Consider the following 25,510-nt stretch of genomic DNA (forward strand, 5'->3'; position numbering starts at 1 on the left):
CGAGTGTTGCTTTAGCAGTATGCTTAGGGTCATTGTCCTGCTGGAAGGTGAACCTCTGTCCCCCTGGAAGACTGAAACAGGTTTCCCTCAAGAATTTCCCCGTATTTAGCGCCATCCATCATTCCTTCAATTCTGAGAAGTTTCTCAGTACCTGCCGATGAAAAACATCCCCACAGCATGATGCTGCCACCACCATGATTCACTGTGGGGATAGTGTTCTCGGGGTGATGAGAGGTGTTGGGTTTGCACCAGACATAGCATTTTCCTTGATGGCCAAAAAGCTCAATTTTAGTCTCATCTGGCCAGAGTACCTTCTTCCATATGTTTGGGGAGTCTCCCACATGCCTTTTGGCGAACACTTTAAGCAATGGCTTTTGTTCTGGCCACTCTTCCGTAGAGCCCAGCTCTGTGGAGTGTACGGCTTAAAGTGGTCCTATGGACAGATACTCCAATCTCCGCTGTAGAGCTTTGCAGCTCCTTCAGGGTTGTCTTTGGTCTCTTTGTTGCCTTTCTGATTAATGCCCTCCTTGCCTGGTCCGTGAGTTTTGGTGGGCGGCCCTCTCTTGGCAGGTTTGTCTTACCCTGATGAAGACAGCTTGGCTGTCGAAACGTTGGACATTACATTTTTGCATCTGAGCTCCTAGAGTGTACTCCTTTATTTTCAGGTTTGTTGTGGTGCCATATTCTTTCAATTTTTTAATAATGGATTTAACGGTGCTCTGTGGGATGTTCAAAGTTTCTGATATTTTTGTATAACCCAACCCTGATCTGTACRTCTCCACAACTTTGTCCCTGACCTGTTTGGAGAGCTCCTTGGTCTTCATGGTGCCGCTTGCTTGGTGGTGCCCCTTGCTTAGTGGTGTTGCAGCATCTGGGGCCTTTCAGAAAGGTGTGTATATACTGAGATCATGTGACAGATCATGTGACACTTAAATAAAGTCCACCTGTGGGTAATCTAACTAATTATGTGACTTCTGAAGGAAATTGGTTGCACGAGATCTTATTTAGGGGCTTCATAGAAAAGGGGGTGAATACATATGCACACACCACTTTTCAGGTAAATMTTMTTTTAGAATTTTTMGAAACAAGATAATTATTTCATTTCACCAATTTGGACTATTTTGTGTATGTCCATAGCATGAAATCCAAATAAAAATCCATTTAAATTACAGGTTGTAATGCAATAAAATAGGAAAAATGCCAAGGGGGATGAATACTTTTGCAAGGCACAGTATACTCAATATACAAGAAAAAAACATGTTTGATTATGTGTGTGTGTACATGTGAATGTGAGAGTTAGGCTACATGGAGGAGACTACTGGGTAGTTTGGTTCACCAGGGTGACCTCTAGTCTATGTTGGAAGTTATTGAAGGATGATGATGTTTTGGCAATGTGAAGATAGGAATTCCAGAGTATGGAACCTCTGTATCTGATAGGGAATTGACTGTGTGAGGCATGCATGGATTTGGGAATTAACCTAGAATAATCCATTGAAGGGTTTAGATAGGCTGTCTGAGAGGTGGGGAGAGAGTAATAAAGAGATATAGTACGGGAGAAGAGAGAAACTAATAGAGAAAGTGAGAGAGAAACTAATAGAGAAAGTGAGAGAGAAACTAAAAGAGAAAGAGAGAGAGAAACTAATAGAGAAAGTGAGAGAGAAACTAAAAGAGAAAGAGAGAGAGAAACTAAAAGAGAGAGAGAGAAACTAATAGAGAAAGTGAGAGAGAAACTAAAAGAGAGAGAGAGAAACTAAAAGAGAAAGAGAGAAACTAATAGAGAAAGTGAGAGAGAAACTAAAAGAGAAACTAATAGAGAAAGTGAGAGAGAAACTAAAAGAGAAAGAGAAACTAAAAGAGAAAGAGATCGAGAAAGTGAAATAGAGAAACAAAGAGAGCGAGAGAAACGAGAGAGAGAAAGAAAGAAGAGAGAGAGAAACGAGAGAAAGAAAGAAGAGAGAGAGCAAGAAACTAATAGAGAAATAGAGAGAGAGAGAAAGAGTGAGTAAGAGAGAGAGAGAGCGAGAAAGAGTGAGAGAGACTATTTGCACACAATATTTTGAAAATTTGTGGGTGTAATGTTTACTGTTCATTTTTATTGTTTATTTAACTTTTGTTTATTATCTACTTGACTTGCTTTGGCAATGTTAACATATATGTTTCCCATGCCAATAAAGCCCTTAACTTGAAAAATTGAATTGAGAGAAAGAGAGCGTAAGAAAGAGAAAGAGAGAGAGAGAGGCACCTCATGTTCTCTCATTCTAACACTGCAGCAACACCACAGAACGAACCAACACCGACCTCGCTTTTGGCAACTATAATAACAAGGTCAGATTTTAAAACAAAACAATACTAGCCAAATTGCTGTACATTACATAACCAATTGAGACCTCTCTCTATCCAAACAATGATAATGTAATTGTGGTACAACAGAACAGACAGGCCCAGACAGGATGTCTCCCAAACAGCACTTTATTCCCTATAGCCCCATAGGGTTCTTGTCAAAAGTAGTGCACCATATAGGGAATAGGGTGCCATTTGGGACACAGCCCCAGTGTCCACAACCCTTATATAACATCATGGTGTTAACACACACCAACTTCACCCGACACAACTCTACCAACTCCTCTAACTCACCCACACTGACCAAAGGTAAAACAAATCAATTTTAAAAAGCATGCATGCGTGCTGACTAGAGAATGGTGTCATGACCATAGAGATCCTATAATTCACTTTTCTATTTATTTAATTGGATATGACCCACAACCAGGACACTATTCATTGGGAAGAGCCCCTGATCTTCTGATTGGAGGACCCTTCATAATATCACAGGAAGTGATGACTTGGTGCTTGGTCTCAAGAGCAGCTCTCTCAAATTTGGATTCCGGCCTTTTCTCTTTTTCATTGTCCAAAAATGTGGGTGAGCCCGGTTAACACCCTACCACCCAAACCACGAAACACATTATGGAACTTCCTGTCTGTTCAATCTGGAAAAGAGTTCAAATGAAGATCAGGAGGGACAAGTGAAAGGGGGGGAGAAGAGAGAGGAGAGAGAGGGGCAGATGGTGTTTTGTGATGAAGTGACAACACCTTTGGTTACAGGAATTATACCCTTACATTCCCCTGCTTAAATAAATGAACACATGCATGATTCACAGACTCTAAAATGTGAGGACAGAGGATAATTATTATATTAGTTATGAAGAGGAAGATTACTTTATCGTCCAGTTTCCACACTACTGTGACTCCTGTATTTTTTCTACCCGAGAGTCAGACCACGCTACTGCAGCCAGGAATGACTTGTCAGACTACATTAAACAGTTACATGAACAGAGGAKGGAGGTTAATATTACTTCACAAATCCACACGTATTCTCTTTTAAAGGGTTAGATGTATTTCCATTTGACTCACATAATGASTTTCCCACACAGAGCACAGGTCAGTGTCAGGATAACGATGCAGAAATGTTAGAGATTTAGAAGATGTTTCAAATGTATTTATATTTCCCTACAAAGTTATGGCACTGTTGGGAGTGGCATAGAGCTTCTGGATTCTCCCACGAGGAACTGTTAATCATTCCTTTACCTCTCAGACCTCTATACTGCCTTAGCTGTCTGACGTTAAGAGTACAGTCACAGTCAGTAAGGCACTATAAAGGCAGGTAGATGAGGTCAAGAAAACTGCAACCATCTGGCTGTTAGTAGTGTAATAAGCAGTAACCAATCCTTTACTACAACATTTCCGTAACAAGACAACCTATCTAAATGAGAAAATGTGTCATTCTTGAAACCTGCTGTATTTGACACTTCAGTTTCAGAATTTCATCTACTTCATCTATGACCAGAAATACATACATATAAAAGACAGCATTAACCATTGAGACCACCGTAACCCTATGTCGACCAGCCTAGCTGGCCTTCTACTAAAATCACCAGTCTGATAGTCTGATCTAAAGTGTTATCAAACTATAAACACATTTGCCTTTTTAAAGGAGATGCCAGCCAAACCAGGCCGTACATCCCCCAACCAAGGGTGTATCCAAAATAGCACCCTATCCACTATAGAGTGCACAACTTTTGACCAGAGCTCTAATGGCCCTGGTCAAAAGTAGTGTACCATTTATGAAATAGGTTGCCATTTCATACGCAGTCCTATTCTCCTAGACTGGAGGACAGGGTGGCTCCGTGCCAAAGCATGAGATCACCTCAAAACACAGCAGCAACTTATTAGGAAAGACCTGGGCATCAGTTTCACTAGGCCATAACTACAAGATGTGATCCCTATGGCAGCTCTGGSGTGCGTCCCAAATGTCACCCTATTCCCATAGGTCTCTGGTCAAAAGTACTGCACTGTGCAGGGAATAGGTAGCCATTTGGGATCCAGACCCGGGCTCTGGGTTCTGACTGAGAAAGAGAGGATCATTAGGGATGAGAGGTTTGGACTGGAAAGGAGAGACATGGTGTGCAAAAGTCTGGGGTAAGGTTTAAGGTTTCAGCTTCCTGAACTAAACCAACCCCCATCACCACCACTACCACCATTTACATAGTGTTCTTTGTGGTTTGTTGAGAGAAAGAAAGGAGAAACCCCCAGCTCCTACTGGAACACTGTATTTGCATCCCAAATMGCACGCTATTCTCTTATACAGGGGTTCTCAAACTTCTTGGGTCCAATGACACCTTTTGTGATTGCAAATATATCAGGGACCCCCTCGTAATTAGAACACAAATACAAATAGTTAAGAACATAAATTGTACATGATTATTATTACATTGTATTACACACTTTAATCTGTTAGTAATATTCATAAAAAAAGAAGAGCAAAAAAATGTAGAACAATAATAAATCTGACCGTAGACCGCCTGCAGTAACTCTGCGGACCCCACTTTGATAACCCCTGCCCCAATCAGTGCACTACTTTTGTCAAAAGTAGTGAACTACACAGGGAGTAGGGTGCCATTGGAAACGCAGACTGTTCTCTWCCCTTGGACTGGACAGGAAGTGGATAATCAGTGAGAACGGGAAGAGCAGGGATCAACTTCCGGTTGAAGGCCGGGGAAAGCAAAAAATTCTGGCTAAACCACGCCCATCATACCCTCATCATGAAAAACATTCTGGGTAAACATTACACAAGACTGCTGCCTGAGTCAATCAAACTTGCCTCATCACTGATTACTGTATGCATTCAATCTTTCAGATCAATGCAGAAACAAAGTGCTCCTTTTTCTTTATTTTCTTGAATAATCACCAGTTGAAGTGTCCTGTGGTCAGTTGGGGTCAGTTGAAGTCCCTCAGTCAAGCACCTGATTCATTTTCTCTACTGTATGCATTATCTACTACACTAACACACACACACACAGTCTTGAAATGTCAAACTATGATGGGGAGCCTATAAGGTTCTCTACAGCCAAAAACATTTCTGTTTTTATTTAACCAAGGGGAAGAACTAGGTATGTTTATATGCTACTGCTACTGCATAAGAGTATGACGAGTATGAAGTAAGAMGTGCAGTACATTTGCAACTAAGCTAGAGGGCTGAGAGATGGCTAATGATGAACTCTGAYGTCTACAGTAAATACAGTGCAGAGAAAGCTTGTGGTTATCCTCTAGGCTATATTATGCCACAGTGACACCTACTGGACAAAATTGTTAATTGAACCTGTGATTTAAGCCGGTGGTTCTCAAACCTCTCCTCGGAGACCCAATGTAGTTTAACTATTCCAGAACTAGCACACCTGATTTAATTAGTCAAACAAATGATCAAGCCCATAAATAGGTGAATCAAGCGAGCTAGTTCAGGGCTACAACAAAATTGTGAAATGTCTGGGGATCCCCAAGAAGAGGTTTGAGAACCACTGATCTAGGCTAAAAAAMAACAACTCCTCACACCACCACTGTGCTACTCCTGGCACTAAAGTCCCTTCTAACAGTGCTACACACACACTTCTGTCAGTTCACTATACACTACAGTCCAGAAGATTTTGTCAAGCAGAACACATCAGCAGGCCTACTATAGGCTATGCCATGTACACACCTGGGTCGAGGTGGGAAAACGTCCCGATAACGAAGTCCAGCGTTGAGACAGCCAGCACGGCCAGTAGTATCAGCTGGAGACGGACGATCCATTTGACCCCGGCGAGGTTAATACCCGAAAGACCGAGCAGGACAGCCACAGACATCCCTCTAACAGCCCACTCACTCTGCAGGCTCAGGAGCTGAGCGATAGACTCTGAGAACCCTGTGATGTACATGGCTCCAGCCACACACTGTTGAAATCAAAACACACGCAGAAGACATACATGAGATCTTGTATGTAAACATATTGATTCTTATTTTATTTATTTAGCTATATAATCTTTGTTTTAAAAGGTGAGTTGACTGAAGGTAAGTTGCCCTTTACCACAATGCAAAGGGTTGCAGGAGGATGAAGGGGGAATGAAAACATGTACACACACATGGTGTTTCTCACCTGGCCGAAAACATACAGGAGCCCCACGGTCCCACCTACTCTTCCTCCCAGGACAGTAGAGATCATGGAGTATACTCCACCACTACCGACCCCACAGCGCTCGCAGACGCCGATGCCTGACATCACTGTTACCAGGGCAACGATAACCACCACGGATACCAGGAGCATACCTAGCAATACACCTAGGTTCCCCTTACATCATCAAGAGAAAAAACAAAGTCATACAATATATGGAACAGGTCCTTGTATGTCTAGATCAGCCCAGCACTAACACTACTGATTCAACAAATCACTATGCCCTTGACTAGTTGAATCAGGTGTTTTAGTGCTGGAATATAGAACCAACATGTGCACACCGTAGGGCAGAGATACTCAAGTACTATTTCAGAAGGTCCAGTCACACAAATTTCCTAGGTGGCAAATGTCCGAATGGATATTGTCATTTATCGGCATAGTAACAAACCCCCAAATCGCAACCCATGCAAACCCAAACTGTTCAAACTGTTCACACCCCTCTTGATGGAGGAGAGGCAGTTTTACAGTTTTAATGCTCATTCCCTACAATTCTACACATTTTRCCATGGGGCAGATAGAAATTTGGCAGTTTTAAGCAAATGTCCTGCAATTCTACACATTTTGCCAAGTCTTGTGTGTACATATGATACCAGGGGTTGAAGCCCGACAGTTCTATTATACACTTTTGGGGGGGGTCAGGACCAGCGGTCTATATTGACCCGGCTCTGGGTTCGGATCCAACCTGTGGTCCGCCTGTTCAGTATGCAGACCCCTAGGTGAGCAAACTCTTGCCTACAGCTACCTGCCCTGGGACTACAGTTGAAAACTAGCTAGCTGGCCAAATCTGGTAAATGTACATAAATGTTGATTGGTGTGCATTGTCCCTGTCAAATAAATGTATTGAATGAAATGAAATGAAATTCCAACTCACCACCAGCCACCCAGTGCGGAGGAACAACACCACACCAAAGATGTTGATCATACAGGTAGTAAAGACTCCGTCCCACGTCCCAAACAGGACAGGCTCCCACACAAACAGCTTCACCCTCCACCATGGCTGAGAGAGATGCTGCGACCCCTGCAGTTTAGAATAGACGACATTTCCCGATTTTTACCAGACCTGCACAACTTTTATAGTCTGGTCCAGTAGGGATGGTGGGGCAAAYAAATATATATATTGTTTTTGATGCATGCCAGCAAAGCCACTACACAACACTAAACAATCAATGAATTGCACTATAACAGTGACAAACAGTGCCCACAAACTGTTAAGCCCTACATAAAGCTGTCCCAACAGCAGAGCTTTCTTTTCAGCACCATGGAGTGAATCCTTACCATTGCTACACCTGGCTATCAGTGGAGKCTTGTCTGGCAGCGAAACAGTTCATTCAGCCTCATTTACTGACATAAAAAAACATGGCTGACTTGCTTAAACAAATGTGGTTTCTACTGACAATTGAGATGTACAAACTATGGCATAATGGGACGACGAGCAGATAAGAGGCAATCCGTAACTTCGATTAAGACATTAATGAGCGAGCTAGGACGAACGTAGTCAATATAACTATTTTTTCAGCACTTTTTAAATGTACAGTGACATAATTCATAACATGTGCTGTTCTTACAGTATTCTCCCTGTACACCAAGTCAGAACTGTAGGATAAATAAAGGCGGCATATAAGCAGACAATGAAAGCTCTTACWATATTCGATTGTTACATTTCTCTAAAACAGMCTATAGGCTACATGTGCACCACCAAGTCAAAACAGTAGGCAAAACGATGAGGGGGAATGGGAAGTAATTATTAGGGTGAGGCACATGGGCTATTAACAGCTTACTACACTTAGTATTACTTCCTTAGCTACGGTATACATATCTCCCTGGCATATTGCATCATTAATGCAACAGCATACAATACATGTTTGGACTCACCTTGTTGTACTGTGCTCACTTGAACAGGAAGGTGGCGCGACGGTCCTTGTGGACAAATTTTGTCATCAAACTTTGACATCAAAGTCTGGCATTCTCTTGAATTTTTTGGCACTTTCAAGACAACTGGGAACTCGGGAAAAAAACAAGATTGAATCATGACGTCAGTGATCTTCAGGTCGGAGCTCTAGAAATAGGCCGACTTGGAATTCTGGGTTGGATGGCCATTCAAAACGTATGTTTTTTACGACTTCCCAGTTGTATTGAACTCACTGAAGTTTGGGATTTCCCAGTTCAGAGTTTCTAGTTGTTTTGAACATGGCAGAAGTCATGCTGGATTGACAGCATGGCCAATGCATTCAACCTTTTCTGGTCCATGGTGTTGAATGTATTTCCAAGATGGCGTAGCATTCAGACGCCTTTGTCTTTGTCTTGTCTCGTCCCATGTATCTTTTTATATATTTTTCTTCGCATTCTTTTTAATATTTTTCCTAAACCTCAACTTCAAAATACTCTCCTGCAACCCGCCTCACCCAATGTGGTGTGGATCTGTTGTTTTTCTCTAAAGTATTTCTATTTACCTCTGAACCGGAATACCTCAACTGAAGCTAGCTAGCTAACTAGCTACCAGCTATCAGTCAGCTAACCTTTAGCTCGGAAAGCTCTCGCCAGTTCGTACAACGCGTTTCAAACAAGAGCATACCGGACCAATTTTTCTCTCCAMATCCCCGGATTCCTACCGCAAACTCTGAACCCTTTCATCTGGATCATGGCAGCTAGCTAACCGCAACCCGGGTTGACTACTCCTGGCTAACGTTTCCGTCCCGTAGCAAGCACCAACTAGCCTGGGGCTAGCTCATGCTAGACCCATCTCCCGGCTAGGGCTCCTGGGCTACTCCTGAAGKCKACTCCTCGGCTACAATATCCGGACCCCTTCTACTGCCGGTACGGGGCACGAAACCCCGCCGATCCATCACAACTGGAATACCGACATAATCTGCCCGAGGATCCCAACAGGCCCCTCAGGCGCGACGTCCCCTGAAGGCCCATTCTGCTAACCGCAGCCTGCTAGCTATCTTTAGCATATTGGACTGTTAGCTGATCCACCGGCCAGTTTCTTGGARCACTATACCCATTTTGCCAATTGGACTTGGACCCCTCTGCTACTTGGAACCCAACTAATTCCACGACTGGTCTATCGACGTCACCGCACGAGGAGGCAAAAACAGACTTTTCACCCATCGCGACGTCCCTCTAAGGCCCTTATGCTAGCTTGCTAGCCCCGGCTTGCTAACTGCTAGCTTGCTAGCACCGGCCTGCTAACTGTCTGAATCGACGTGTCCCTAGCCAGCCCAACCACTCACTGGACCCATACGATCACATGGCTACGCATGCCTCTCCCTAATATCAATATGCCTTGTCCATTACTGTCCTGGTTAATGATTACTGTCTTATTTCACTGTAGAGCCTATAGCCCTGCTCAATATGCCTTAACCAACCATGTTGTTCCACCTCCCACATATGCGATGACATCACCTGGTTTAAACGTCTCTAGAGACTATATCTCTCTCTTCATCACTCAATGCCTAGGTTTACCTCCAATGTACTCTCTTCCTACCATACCTTGGTCTGTACATTATGCCTTGAATCTATGCTATCGTGCCCAGAAACCTGCTCCCTTTATTCTCTGTTCCGAACGTGCTAGACGGACAGTTCTTATAGCCTTTAGCCGTACCCTTATCCTACTTCTCCTCTGGTGATGTAGAGGTTAATCCAGGACCTGCAGTGCCTAGCTCCACTCCTACTCCCCAGGTGCTCTCATTTGTTGACTTCTGTAACAGTAAAAGCCTTGGTTTTATGCATGTTAACATTAGAAGCCTACTCCCTAAGTTAGCTTTATTCACTGCTTTAGCACATTCTGCCAACCCGGATGTCTTAGCCGTGTCTGAATCCTGGCTTAGGAAAACCACCAAAAACCCAGAAATGTCCATCCCTAACTATAACATTTTCCGCCAAGATAGAACTGCCAAAGGGGGCAGTGTTGCAATCTACTGCAGAGATAGCCTGCAGAGTTCTATCTTACTATCCAGGTCTGTACCAAAACAATTCGAGCTTCTACTTCTAAAAATTCACCTTTCAAGAAACAAGTCTCTCACCGTTGCCGCTTGCTATAGACCACCCTCTGCCCCCAGCTGTGCCCTGGACACCATATGTGAATTGATTGCCCCCCCATCTATCTTCTGAGCTCGTGCTGCTAGGTAACCTAAACTGGGACATGCTTAACACCCCGGCCATCCTACAATCTACTTGTGCCCTCAACTCACACAATTATCAATGAACCTACCAGGTACAACCCCAAATCCGTAAACACGGGCACCTCATAGATATCATCCTAACTAACTCGCCCTCCAAATACACCTCTTTTTGTTTCAACCAAGATCTATGCGATCACTGCCTCATTGCTGCATCCGTAATGGGTCTGCGGTCAAACGACCACCCCTCATCACTGTCAAACGCTCCTTAAAACACTTCTGCGAGCAGGCCTTCTAATTGACCTGGCCGGGGTATCCTGGAATGACATTGACCTCATCCCGTCAGTAGAGGATGCCTGGTTATCTTTAAAAGTGCCTTCCTCATCTTAAATAAGCAAGCTCCATTCAAAAAATGTAGAACTAGGAATAGATATAGCCCTTGGTTCACTCCAGACCTGTCTGCCCTTGTCCAGCACAAAAACATCCTGTGGCGTTCTGCATTAGCATCGAATAGCCCCCGATATGCAACTTTTTAGGGAAGTTAGGAACCAATATACACAGGCAGTTAGGAAAGCTACAGGTAGCTTTTTCAAACAGAAATTTGCTTCCTGTAGTACAAACTCAAAAAAGTTCCAGGACACTAAAGTCCATGGAGAATAAGAGCACCTCCTCCCAGCCCACTGCACTGAGGCTAGGAAACACTGTCACTACCGATAATCCACAATAATTGAGAATTTCAATAAGCATTTTTCTACGGATGGCCATGCTTTCCACCTGTTAACCCTACGCGGTCAACAGCCCTGCGCTCCCCACAGCAAATCGCCCAGACCTCCCCACTTCTCCTTCACCCAAATCCAGATAGCTGATGTTCTGAAAGAGCTGCAAAATATGGACCCCTACAATAAGCCGGCTAGACAATCTGGACCCTCTCTTTCTAAAATTATCTTCTGAAATTATTGCAACCCCTATTACTAGCTTGTTCAACCTCTCTTTCGTATCGTCTGAGATTCCCATAGATTGGAAAGCTGCCGCACTCATCCCCCTCTTTAAAGGGGAGACACTCTAGACCCAAACTGTTACAGACCTTTATCTATTCTACCCTGCCTTTAAGGTCTTTGAAAGCCAAGTTAACAAACAAATTACAGACCATTTCGAATCTTACGTACCTTCTCCACTATGCAATCTGGTTTCAGAGCTGGTAATAGGTGCACCTCAGCCACGCTCAAGGTCCTAAACGATATCATAACCGCCATCGATAAGAGACATTACGTGCAGCCGTATTCATCGACGTGGCTAAGGCCTTCGACTCTGTCAATCACAACATTCTTATGGGCAGACTCAACAGCCTTGGTTTCTCAAATGATTGCCTCGCTTCGTTCACCATCTACTTCTCCATAGAGTTCAGTATGTCAAATCGGAGGGCCTGTTGTCCGGACCTCTGGCAGTCTCTATGGGGGTGCCACAGGGTTCAATTCTCGGGCCGACTCTGTTCTCTGTATACATCAATGATGCCGCTATTGCTTCAGGTGATTAATTTAATCCACCTCTATGCAGACGACAACATTCTGTATACCTCTGGCCCTTCGTTGGACACTGTTAACTAACCTCCAGATGAGCTTCAATGCCATACAACTCTCCTTCCGTGGCCTCCAACTGCTCTTAAATGCAAGTAAAACTAAATGCATGCTCTTCAACCGATCGCTGCCCGCACCTGCCCGCCCGTCCAGCATCACTACTCTGGACGGTTCTGACTTAGAATATATGGACGACTACAAATACCTAGGTGTCTGGTTAGACTGTAAACTCTCCTTCCAGACTCACATTAAACATCTCCAATCCAAAATTAAATCTATAATCGGCTTCCTATTTTAGTTTGTCTCCCGGGTGTGGCGAGCCTTCTGTGACCGACTGMGGGTCGCCCTCAGCCTCTCCTCCGGGTACCATCCTCAGACCAACTGGTAGACGGAACACCTGAACCAAGAAATAGGGAAGTACCTCTGCCAACAATGTTCTGCCTCTGCACAAGGCTGGAGTCGGTATATGGCCTGGGCCGAATACGCTCAGAACTCCCTCATGTTTTCATCCCTCCGCCTTACTCTGTTTWAGTGTGTACTTGGTTACCAACCCCCCATGTTTCCCTGGGAGGCGGAGCCTGATACTGTCCCKGCTGTCATTGACTGGTTTCGGCGTAGTGAGCGGGAATGGGAGACCGCTTACGGCATCTGCAGGAAGCCTCTAATACCCAGTAACGCTTTGCCAACAGACGCCGRCGACCAATGCCACGCTTTCACCCCGGACAGCATGTGTGGCTCTCTACCAGAGACATACGGCTCCGCCTCCCCTGCAAAAAGTTATGTTCTTGCTTCATTGGTCCCTTCAAGATAACCCATCGCATCAACCCTYTCACGTACCACCTCCAGTTACTTCTGCGAAAGCTTAATAAACACCTGCTGCAATCTGCATGTGAATCCACACCTTTTTCCTCCCTGATTATTCATTACAGGCCAACTACATATCTCAAATMTCCTAATATTAAGTACCTTGCTTATATTTCCAACAGGAGTATAGCCTATCTGGGTGGCATGAAAATAAACAACGGGGAAAAGCGTCCTCCATTTGCTATTTAAGTGCATAGATGACATGTATTTTGTTCCCGCTGCCCATATTTCGATACAGGTGCGTGATAATGGTCCATTCTAAATCAAAACAAATGTCGCACATATATTYTTTAGTTTATGTAGACAAAATTAAATCAAGAATAGTCTGATCGGTGACAATATTAGCCTATCACTTGTGAATGATATATTATCACTTTTGAATGATGCCCAGCATCACAATAACTTTTTGCGACTTGTTCGAATCATTGTCGCACACCTCATGTAGCCTAGCCCATAGGCCTATGTTTTAATAAGGTTTGTATCATACCTAAAGTGGTGAAATAACTACTTACAATTAAGCACATTATGCTAATGGAACATTCACGCTTATAGCCTACTACCATGTGCACATTGCTGCACTTATAATGTGAAGAAATAGCCTAATTGTATCAACATTTTAAGCTAAACGTTCTGCTTTGTTGCGTCAGCCAAATTGAATAAAAAAGTTTTTTTGATGCTAGTGGTTGTATTAATTTGGGATCTACCGCATGCCACAACTGTCCTAGACTATGTTTGTAATAATTATTTCTCGCAAAGAATAGGTCAACTTTTGTACTATGGGGGATAGTAGATTGACATAGGATAGAGCTTTTGCTGTTCGTTAGGCCTACTCATCTTGTTGGCTGACGAAAAGTAAATGTGGACAGTTCTCACAATATGCACCTCGAAATTAGATAAGGACTCGCGSAGTTGCATCCCGATGTGTCTGTCTTAACTTGTAGCCTGTGAGAAAGACCCGATCATGTGACAGAGAGTGATAGAGTGTGATAGAGAGACGCTTCGGATTGCGTAGCACACTCAGGGAGAACGTCACAACGCAGCACTCCGATCGCAAAAGGCATGGATTTGTTAGGGTGCATTACTGCCACAAAGGGGATGCCATCGTGAAATTCTAGGAATTATCAAGTGCTTGTCAAATTGTGAATGAGAGACTATTAGAGTGTGTACAGCCTGCGCAAAAAAACAAAGCAGAAATCATTCCTTTCAAGCAACTTTATTCAAATCATCATTAGAGTTGCATCATGCAYCCTTACAATGTATTAAAAATCAAAACATATAGCCCAAAAATTGTAGAACAACTAAAGTTAAATTAATAAATTAAGCATAAAGGAGTACKTATTTTTTAGTAAACCACTCAACACAGAATAGCCGCATTCCCTCAAATCGTTTGGAGAAAATATGTATTTTATTAATKTTTGTTCAATTGTATTCTCCATCAAACAGGCAAAGCGTCAATACAGGACTAAGATTGAATCGTACTACACCGGCTCCAATGCTCGTCGGATGTGGCAGTGTTTGTAAACTAATACAGTCTACAAAAGGGAAGCACAGCCACGAGCTGCCCAGTGACATGAACCCACCAAACGAGCTAAATTACTTCTATGCTCGCTTCGAGGTGAGGAACACTGAAACATGCATGAGAGCACCAGCTGTTCCGGAAAATTGTGTGATCACGCTCTCCGTAGCCGATGTGAGCAAGACCTTTAAACAGGTCAACATTCACAAGGCCGCAGGGCCAGACGGATTACRAGGACGTGTACCTCGAGCATGCGCTGATCAACTGGCAAGTGACATCACTGACATCTTCAACCTCTCATAGACTGGATCTGTAATACCAACATGTTTAAAGCAGACATCCATAGTTCCTGTGCCCAAGAAAACTAAGGTAACCTGCCTAAATGACTACCGTCCCGTAGCACTCACGTCTGTAGCCATGAAGTGCTTTGAAAGGCTGATAATGGCTCACATCAACATCATTATCCAAGAAACACTAGACCCACTCCAATTTGCATACCGCCCCAACAGATCTACAGATGATGCAATCTCTATTGCACTCAACACCGCCCTTTCCCACCTGGACAAAAGGAACACCTATGTGAGAATGCTATTCATTGACTACAGCTCAYSGTTCCACACCCTAATGCCCTCAAAGCTCATCACTAAGTTAAGGACCCTGGGACTTAACACCTCCCTCTGCAACTGGATCCTGGACTTACTGACGGGCCGCCCCCAGGTGGTAAGGGTAGGGAACAACACATCCGACACGCTGATCCTCAACACAGGGGCCCCTCAGTGGTGCGTGCTCAGTCCCRTCCTGTACTCCCAGTTCACTCATGACAGCATGGCCAGGCACGACTCCAACACCATTATCAAGTTTGCCGATGACACAACAGTGCTAGACCTGATCACCGACAACGATGAGACAGCCTATAGGGAGGAGGTCTGAGACCTGGTCGTGTGCTGCCAGGACAGCAACCTATCCCTCAACGTTATCAAGACAAAGCAGATGATTGTGGACTACAGGAAAAGGACGACCGAGCACGCCCGCATTCTCATCGACGGGGTTGTAGTAGAACAGGTTGAGAGCTTCAAGTTCCTTGGTGTCCACATCACCAACAAACTATCATGGTTCAAACACACTAAGACAGTCGTGAAGAGGGCATGACAAAGACTATTCCCCCTCAGGAGACTGAAAGAATTTGGCATGGGTCCTCAGATCCTGAAAAGGTTCTACAGCTGCACCATTGAGAGCATCCTGACTGGTTGCATCACTGCCTGGTATGYSAACTGCTTCGCCTCCGACCGCAAGGTACTACAGAYGGTAGTGCGTACGGCCCAGTACATCATTGGGGCCAAGCTTCCTGCCATCCAYGACCTCTATATCAGGCGGTGTCAGAGGAAGGCCCTAAATTGTCAAYGACTGCAGACACCCTAGTCATAGACTGTTCTCTCTGCTACCATACGGCAAGCGGTACCGGAGCGCCACGTCGAGGTCCAAAAGGCTTCTTAACAGCTTGCTTCTACCCCAAAGCCATAAGACTCCTGAACACCTAATCAAATGGCTACCCAGAGCCCTCTTTTACGCTGCTGCTACTCTCTGTTTATAATCTATGCATAGTCACTTTAACTCTACCTACATGTACATATTACCTCAATTACCTCAACTAACCGGTGCCCCTGCACATAGACTTTGTACCGGTACCCCCTGTATATAGCCTCACTTGTTATTTTACTGCTGCTGTTTAATTATTTGTTAATTTTATTTTCTATTTTTCACTTAACAATTCTAATTTTTTTATTTTTCTTAACTTCTTAAAGCATTGTTGGTTAAGGGCTTGTAAGTAAGCATTTCACTAAGTATTCACCGAATACACCTGTTGTATTCGGCGCATGTGACAAATAAAATTTGATTTGAACATAATATAAAATAATGCCACTGAACTATAAGCAAATCTTGTCTGCTAAATTAACTAGTGTAGCCCACAGCCATATGGCGTAGCCACATCAAGACCTAGCATAAGGACAACTCAGAGTATGCTATTCTTTTCATCTGAAATAGACAATATTGTCTGTCTCCATATAATGCTTCTTTAGACCTGTCTAAAATAAAATAAAATAAAAAATGGATTTATTGTGAAGGTGTAGGCTATATAAAATGGATTTATTAGACTTTTTAAAATAGCTGGTAGGCTATGTGTGGAAMCCAGAAGATGCTAAATATGTTTATGTTGATTAACAGTCAATTACCGTGAGACCGACAGTTATGTGCTTGACAATCACCGGCTGACGAAATGTGACCACCACAGCACTAAATGTTCCGCAACTGATTCCTTCCAAACCACTCATTGTTGAATTTGCGATTTCCAACTTGTTGTGTAATGTTTATGGTCATTGGCCAATGAGCACCGATACAGTGCCAGTAGGATTTGCCAGTAGATTGTCAACGTGATTCATGATGATAGCAAATTTKAATTTACAAAAACWAAAATTACTGCACTTTCGTCTTTTGAGCTTCTAGTCATGAAATCTATGCAGCCTACMCAATCACTTTTTATAGCTACTGTTTACAGGCCRCCTGGGCCGTATACAGCGTTCCTCATTGAGTTCCCTGAATTCCTATCGGACCTTGTAGTCATGGCAGATAATATTCACATTTTTGGTGACTTCAATATTCACATGGAAAAGTCCACAGACCCACTCCAAAAGGCTTTCGAAACCATCATCGACTCAGTGGGTTTTGTCCAACATGTCTCCGGACCTACTCACTGCCACAGTCATACTCTGGACCTAAATATTGTGGATCTTAATGTTTTTCCTCATAATCCTCGACTATCGGACAACCAATTTATTACGTTTGCAATCACAACAAATAATCTGCTTAGGGTCATCAACCAAGGGTCATCAAAAAACCTTAGTGCTGTTTTTGATACCATCGATCACCACATTCTTTTGGAGAGATTGGAAACCCAAATGTGTCTACACCGTCAAGTTCTGGCCTGGTTTAGATCTCATCTGTTGGAAAAATATCAGTTTGTCTCTGTGGATGGTTTGTCCTCTGACAAATCAACTGTAAATTTCACTGCTATGCGGATGACACACAGCTGTACATTTCGATGAAACATGGTGAYGCCCCAATATTGCCCTCCCTAGAAGCCTGTGTTTCAGACATAAGGAAGTAGATGGCTGCAACTGTTTTACTTTTAAACTCAGACAAAGCAGAGATGCTAGTTCTAGGTCCCAAGAAACAAAGAGATCTTCTGACAATTAATCTGGATGGTTGTACAGTAGTCTCAAATAAAACTGAAGGACCTCGGCATTACTGTGGACCCTGATCTCTCTTTTGACAAACATATCAAGACTATTTCAAGGACAGCTTTTTTCCATCTTTGTAACATTTCAAAAATAAGACACTTTCTGTCCAAAAATGTGGCAGAAAAATTAATCCATGCTTTTGTCACTTCCAGATTAGACTACTGCAATGCTCTACCTTCCAGCTACCCGGATAAAGCATTAAATACATTTCAGTTAGTGCTAAACACGGCTGCTAGAATCTTGACTAGATTCAATTTTATTTTTTATTAAAAAAATATATTATTACTAGTACTATATTACTCTAGTGCTAGCCTCTCTACACTGGCTTCCTGTAAAGGCTAGGGCTGGTTTCAAGGTTTTTCTGCTAACCTACAAAGCATTACATGGGCTTGCTCCTACCTATCTCTCCGATTTGGTCCTGCCATACATACCTACACGTACGTTACTGTCCCAAACACCTGGAGGAAGGGCGTTCTCCTATAGAGTTKKATTTTTATGGAATGGTCTGCCTATCCTTGTGAGAGACGCAGATTCGGTCTGGGACCATGCCTCAGGACTACCTGGCCTGATGACTCCTTGCTGTCCCCAGTCCACCTGGTCGTGCTGCTGCTCCAGTTTCAACTGTTCTGCCTGCGGCTATGGAACCCTGTTCTGTTCACCGGACATGCTACCTTGTCCCGGACCTGCTGTTTTAAACTCTCTCTCTCTACAGCACCTGCTGTCTCTAACTCTGAATGTGGCTATGAAAAGCCAACTGACATGTACTCCTGAGGTGCTGACCTGCTGCTGCATTATTATTTGACCCTGCTGGTCATCTATGAACGTTTGAAKATCTTGACCATGTACTGTTATAATCTCAAACCGGCACAGCCAGAAGAGGACTGGCTACCCCTCAGAGCCTGGTTCCTCTCTAGGTTTCTTGGTTCCAGCRTTGGTTCCAGCCTTTCTATGGAGTTTTTCCAAGCCACCGTGCTTCTACATCTGCATTGCTTGCTATTTGGGGTTTTAGGATGGTTTTCTGTATAGAACTTTGTGACATCGGCTAATGTAAAAAGGGCTTTATAAATAAATGTGATTGATTGATCGACTGAGCCAGGCTCAGAAACATCTGCATTTTGGAGATGCCTTAAGAAAGCAAAAAAGAGACCATGTTCGTATGCGGCTTTATTAACTGGGTCGGCACTGGTCTGGTCCCAGATCTGTTTGTGTTTTCTTTCCAACTCAACGCCATAACAATGACCATGAGATTTCACAAGACAGCACAAACATATATTGGACCAGGCTCCAACTATGTRATCAAAGAAGACTTCCTCATACCATCAGGGCAGGCAGCATTTGTAACCTACCTGAGCGTCCTCATGGAACAGATCCTGGACAGGTGTGGTTTTACTGCCGCTGGCCCTCATAGACTCCCTAGCCTTCAGAAGTTCTGTCACATCCCCCACGTTAGACCTGTGGAGCATCCAGCCGAATGGCAACGCTTCCATAACCGCTTTGACCAAACCTCTGCCTGCACGCACTCCAGTTTAGTACCCTGGAGTGGATGGATACATAAAGTACATCAAAGTTTAAAACTGAGTGACTCACCTTGAAACAAGGTCAATGTGCATTGTATATTCATTAACCCCCAAAGTATACAAAATCAAAGGGCAAGATTGTCTGAAATGCTTGGTTTTCAGACAAACTTCTATCTATAGGGCATAGTGATTCAGAAATAAGCTATACAATTATGTATCCTTATTTGATGGGAAAAATCATGAGCTTATTTAAATGTGGAGATACAAAGGTAGCCTAATCATTGCGTTACCTTRCCTAGAGCCAAATAGAGGTGTGACAACCAAACAGCCACCCGGATGCAGGCAGTAGGTGGGATTATGCAACAGCACGAGCCTGACTTGCCTGGATCATGGTAGGGTAGTGGTTGAATTCGACGATACATTTTTTTCTCGAATTACCGYTACATTCCTTGACATAAAATGTATTCACTGGGGCAACATGTAATTTAGTCTGTAAGGAAAACGATTGCATTTTCAKGACAGAAAATCACGTCCGTTATATTAAATGTGTTGTTTTTTCACGATTATGCATATAGGCTATATTGTTGTCAATRGGAAATAGGAACAGTTCAATAAACGCAGATCTAAAAAATGTAATCTCAAATCGTCCTTATTTCAGCAAATCTGATGTTGGATCCGTGAAAAATCGGCACAATGATATTTCTTGACCTACCTCAAAAATGAACTCCCATCAACTGAAGTCCTCAAAAACAGCCTGTTCCAAATATCGAGTTTCTCATTCTAAAATCTTAATACAATAAAAGTACATTAAAGATCATATAAATGARTAATGTTGTGATAAAAAATWATCCAACCGTATGGTTTACCCTCACACTCTGTCTGCACCATAAGCGTAGTATTGCAACGTGTTCGACTAACGTCAGCAGGTAAATGTTTGTTTTGTCCAATGCCACTTTATAGGTGTGTTGCTCTGCTCCAAAAAGATACAGCTACGCCATTTGTTAGTTTTGGCCAACCTTCAAAGGTGCATTTGGCAGCAATCCAATTGAAATACCAAGGRGAATTCACAAGTGTTAGACTATTTGTGTATTTTATATGCCCTATGATGGAAAAAGAGCCTAATCAATTACCTTTAATTATGAAGTTTATATTACTAAGAAACTGTAGGCCTGCTGTACTGAGAATGTTCATCATGTCCTTCCAAATAAAAAAATACATTGAAAAATCAGATCTTACATCTAATAGTAATTTACTGAAATAAATCAGCTACAATTAAAGCAGTACATTACATATTTATATATATAAAAAAACAGATCACTCGAATGGACAACTTAAAAGAGTATGCAAATCAACATCTGGCTTTTGATCAACCACCTGTGAAATTGAATAATTCAATACTTTATAACTTGACTAACAATTGTTTTTTATGCTTCCTTTAGTTCAATGATCCAATATGAAAATCTGAGTCAAAATAACTCTCAAAATTAAGATTTTGTCCTCAATTGCCCAAGCTCAACATATTCACAATCAAACAATTACCTAATATTAAACTGAGAACCGTCTGCAATAATGACTGTATATGACTTACATACATCAGAATAACCTTTTTACAAGTGACACATTGCATTTTCAAAAATAGAACAAAATATTTGTCAAAATATTTTAACATTGATATTTTTRCCCCCCACATTGATGAAACAAGTTTCATTTTTCACCAGCTTATACAAGGACACTTACGGTCAGTTTATGGATAGGGSGTTACTGTAAGTGGTGGAACTGTCCCCAAAATTGGTTGCTTTTTTCACAACAATAAACAGAAATATGTTCAGTTCCCTCTGTATGCGGTTGAAGGTGCTGCTTTTGGGGTCTAAAAATTATAGGTATTATATACACAGAGTATACYAAACATTAGGAATACCTGCTCTTTCCATGACATAGACTGACCAGGTGAATGCTTTGATCTCTTATTGATGTCACCTGTTACATCCACTTCAACTGTGGGAAGCACTTGTGTCAACATGGGCCAGCATCCCTGTGGAACGCTTGACACCTTGTAGTCTATGCCCCATTGAATTGAGGCTGTTGAGGGCAAAACTCAATATTAGGAAGGTGTTCCTAATGTTTTGTACACTCTGTCTCTAAGGCTGTGATTACACAGGCAGCCCAATTCTGATCTTCTGCCCAAGTATGTGCAATAGAGCAGATTTGATTGATCAAAAGACCAATTAGTAGAAAAATAGAGTTGGGATGCCTGTGTAAACACAGTCTTAGATAGTCATGGAGAAATAAACATGCGACTATACACTATGCTTTTGAAAGTGCTTTCTTTCACTAGTGTACAGTAGGTCTCATTGAACACTAAAACCATACAATCAGATGATAATTTAACAAAATGAAAATCGTTTTTTGGAACCACCTAATGATTGATTCATTTAAATGTCAACATTTCAACTATATGCCACATGACAATGAATAATCAATTTATTAATTTAGGAGGATGATACTCCAGGTATTCTTAAAACTGACAGTCCAGTCCACAATACTGTAACTACTAGWTCATGTAAGGATGGGTGGACTTCATTACTGCAGGTCAAATCATAGCTGTGGTCCGAGGCTATTCAAATCACTACTGAGAGAAATTCCAAAAATGGGTGGCAAAAAGCTATGGTTTCACAGAACATGAAGTAGCTGTGTATTGACAAACAATAKATTTCTTTGGCAACCTAATGAAAAGAAAGAGGTTCCATAAAACATTATAGACCAGTCTCCACTCATGTAGCTATTACACCAGGTTGTCCAGAACAGAAAATACACAACTTACTTATAGCAGAGAGACCAACTTTCTATACATTGTACAGAGGGAATGTTTACAGAGTAAAGTTTTATAGCTGTTGAAACCAGAACAAGGGTACTGTAACACCTAACATTAAATCTAATCTCTTAACCTATTGTAGAAATGTAACAAGTTAGAGAAGCTAGCATTTGATGTAAAACAATGTTGACAAGATAGATTTAAATCGCTAGCATGTTAACTAAACAATTTAACTTTAAAGACACATTAACAATAAAGCGCAAAGGAGAGACATCATGCAAGACAAAAATGACTAAGGGAATATAAAAAGAAAACTCATTTCATTTTGTCAAGGTACATTTCAAATGTGGCTGTTGTGTTTCGCTTCACATGCAACAATTATTCTGATTCAATATATACCATAGAAACCCTTTTATGTAACCTCTGCCTAACTATTCAGAAAGTTATGCATTGTAATAGTAATACCTATAAAGAAATAGACAATTTACTTAATTAAAATGTAATTTTGCAAGTCAAAGCTTGATGTTCAGAACTTTATGGGGCATTAAAAGCCATCCTAACAATTTTACTAAGGTGAAAGCACACAGAGAAACCCCTAATAATAAATAACCAGTATATTGCAAAAAAAAGTTTGATTTAAAATATCTGTGCCCTGAAGGTAGSAAATCGGAAGCGATGCCAGTGGTCAGTCTTTGCTGAAATACCAAGAGGGCTAAAATGTGTGAAAGGGAAGCGCTTATAAAAGAGGGGAAAGTTGCACTTCCATTTAAATATAAAGTTACCATTAACCTTGAATTGTATGTTTCAGAAAGTGCAGATGGAGCTACAGTAGTTTATTGACTTGACAGTCACCAAGATTGACTATGAACCATACGGTGGAGGCTAGAAATACTTCAAAAAGCACAGAACTAATAAAATATACAGTTMATGTCGTAAGTTTACATACACTTAGGTTGGAGTCATCAAAACTCGTTTTTCAACCACTCCACAAATTTCTTGTTAACAAAGTTTTGGCAAGTCGGTTAGGACATCTACTTCGTGCATGACACAAGTACATTTTTCCAACAATTGTTTATAGACAGATTATTTCACTGTATCACAATTCCAGTGGGTCAGAAGTTTACAAAATTCCAGAAAATGATGTCATGGGTTTAGAAGCTTCTGATAAATCATGTAAATTAGCCTGAGTCAATTGAAGGTGTAGCTGTGGATGTATTTCAAGGCCTACCTTCAAACTCAGTGCCTCTTTGCTTGACATCATGGGAAAATCAAAAGAAATCAGCCAAGATCTCAGCAATTTTTTTTGTAGACCTCCACAAGTCTGGTTCATCCTTGGGAGCAATTTCCAAATGCCTGAAGGTACCACATTCATCTGTACAAACAACAGTACGCAATTATAAACACCATGGGACCACACAGCCGTCATACCGCTCAGGAAGGAGACACGTTCTGTCTCCTAGAGATGAACGTACTTTGGTGTGATCAGTGCAAATCAATCCCAGAACAGCAGCAAAGGATCTTGTGAATATGCTGGAGGAAACAGGTACAAAAGTATCTATATCCACAGTAAAACAAGTCCTATATCGACGTAACCTGAAAGGCCGCTCAYCAAGGAAGAAGCCACTGCTCCAAAACTGCCATAAAAAAGCCAGACTACGGTTTGCAACTGCACATGGGATAGATGACATCACGAGGAAAGGYAAATTATGTGGATATATTGAAGCAACATCTCAAGACATCAGTCAGGAACTTAAAGCTTGGTCGAAAATGGGTCTTCCAAATGGACAATGACCCCAAGCATACTTCCAAAGTTGTGGCAAAATGGCTTAGAGACAACAAAGTCAAGGTTTTGGAGTGGCCATCACAAAGCCCTGACCTCAATCCTATAGAAAAATTGTGGACAGAACTGAAAAAGCGTGTGTGAGCAAGGAGGCCTACAAACCCAGCTCTGTCAGGAGGAATGGGCCAAAATCCACCCAACTTATTGTGGGAAGCTTGTGGAAGGCTACCCYAAACGTTTGACCCAAGTTAAACCATTTAAAAGCAATGCTGCCAAATATGAATTGAGTGTATGTAAACTTCTGACCGACTGGGAATGTGATGAAAGAAATAAAAGCGGAAATAAATCACTACTATTATTCTGACATATCACATTCTTAAAATAAAGTGGTGATCCTAACTGACCTAAGATAGGGAATTTTTACTAGGATTAAATGTCAGGAATTGTGAAAAACTGAGTTTAAATGTATTTGGCTAAGGTGCATGTAAACTTCCGACTTCAACTGTATTTTCCAGGACAGGAGCCTAAATAAAACGGAGCAATCGTTTGAATCTCTTACAGCTACATGTGTTAATGTACGATATAAAGTAGTGCTGAATGGGCAATTATCTTACAATGATTGACATACATTTTCCCATAATGAAGTGTGTGCAAAACGTTTATTTTATATATATTCAAAGACTTATTTCCCATTCCACTCATGAACTAAAAATAAATTGATGTGGAGATTTTACATTTAGATTTTTTTTCGTCCTGTGGTCTTAACCTGGTACTGGGAAACCGRCCCGAAGAGTACCAACCCTTCGAGAATTTCAAGTATCCTATGACTGTTTAGATTAATACATAAGCAATGACCCATGATTTGTTTCCTGATAAGTGCATGCATCAAATATGTGTAACATTTTTATGACCAATACCAAAGCATTTCGGTTTTCATTTGAACCATAATCTAAACTCTAAAATGARCTGAATGAGGTTATCAACACATGACCTCACTTAAGGTCCATTGTGCAAACAATTTAATATTAAGAAAAATCAAATGTTTAGATTTGTCTTAGCCATTATAACAACCTATTAAGTTCTGGTTCTGGTGATTGATGATGAATTATATACTTGATTCCACACCATCAACCATACAAACTCATACATTTCTTTCAGGGGTAGAGCTTAGAATAACATGACTTCAAATTAAGGTTGATCAAATGAAAATCTTGTGATCATCATAAGATCAAATCAAAACTATATATTTCAGGCTATACACCATGAGGATACCCACTCTTACCATGGTGTTAACTTGAAAACAGGAGTCTAGCAAGCAACTATACATAATCAACAAGTGGACAACTCTACATTCAGCAGTTATATAGCAGGACTGTTATGCCAACATGTCACATGGTAACAGGGTCCCTTCATATGGTCTCAGAGATCTAGGACCAGCCCCTCCTGTCCATACATTATGATCGAAAAGGCAAAACTGACRCTAGACCAGCAC

At 41.9% G+C, this 25,510-nt stretch overlaps 1 protein-coding gene across 6 annotated transcripts in view; it reads right to left on the reverse strand.

Annotated features, from left to right (window-relative positions):
* slc12a8 (solute carrier family 12 member 8) overlaps positions 1 to 20,456 on the reverse strand; it is a 32,784-nt gene extending 12,328 nt beyond the window's left edge. Inside the window, exons 1-6 of one of the 6 annotated variants that reach the window (XM_024138050.2) lie at positions 20,299 to 20,446; positions 20,139 to 20,213; positions 19,256 to 19,443; positions 7,410 to 7,556; positions 6,464 to 6,655; positions 6,029 to 6,260 (exon numbers count right to left, since the gene is read on the reverse strand). In XM_024138050.2, coding sequence (XP_023993818.1) covers positions 6,029 to 6,260; positions 6,464 to 6,655; positions 7,410 to 7,556; positions 19,256 to 19,396 — 712 coding nt within the window. In that variant the 5' untranslated portion in view covers positions 19,397 to 19,443; positions 20,139 to 20,213; positions 20,299 to 20,446. Of the gene's footprint in view, positions 1 to 6,028; positions 6,261 to 6,463; positions 6,656 to 7,409; positions 7,557 to 19,255; positions 19,444 to 20,138 lie in introns of all 6 variants that reach the window. The other 5 variants (XM_024138049.2, XM_024138052.2, XM_024138051.2 and 2 more) reach the window with 5 other exon arrangements.
* Positions 20,457 to 25,510: the final 5,054 nt, after the last annotated feature.

This window comes from Salvelinus sp. IW2-2015, unplaced genomic scaffold (assembly GCF_002910315.2).
Source record: "Salvelinus sp. IW2-2015 unplaced genomic scaffold, ASM291031v2 Un_scaffold1380, whole genome shotgun sequence".
Lineage (NCBI taxonomy): Eukaryota > Metazoa > Chordata > Actinopteri > Salmoniformes > Salmonidae > Salvelinus > Salvelinus sp. IW2-2015.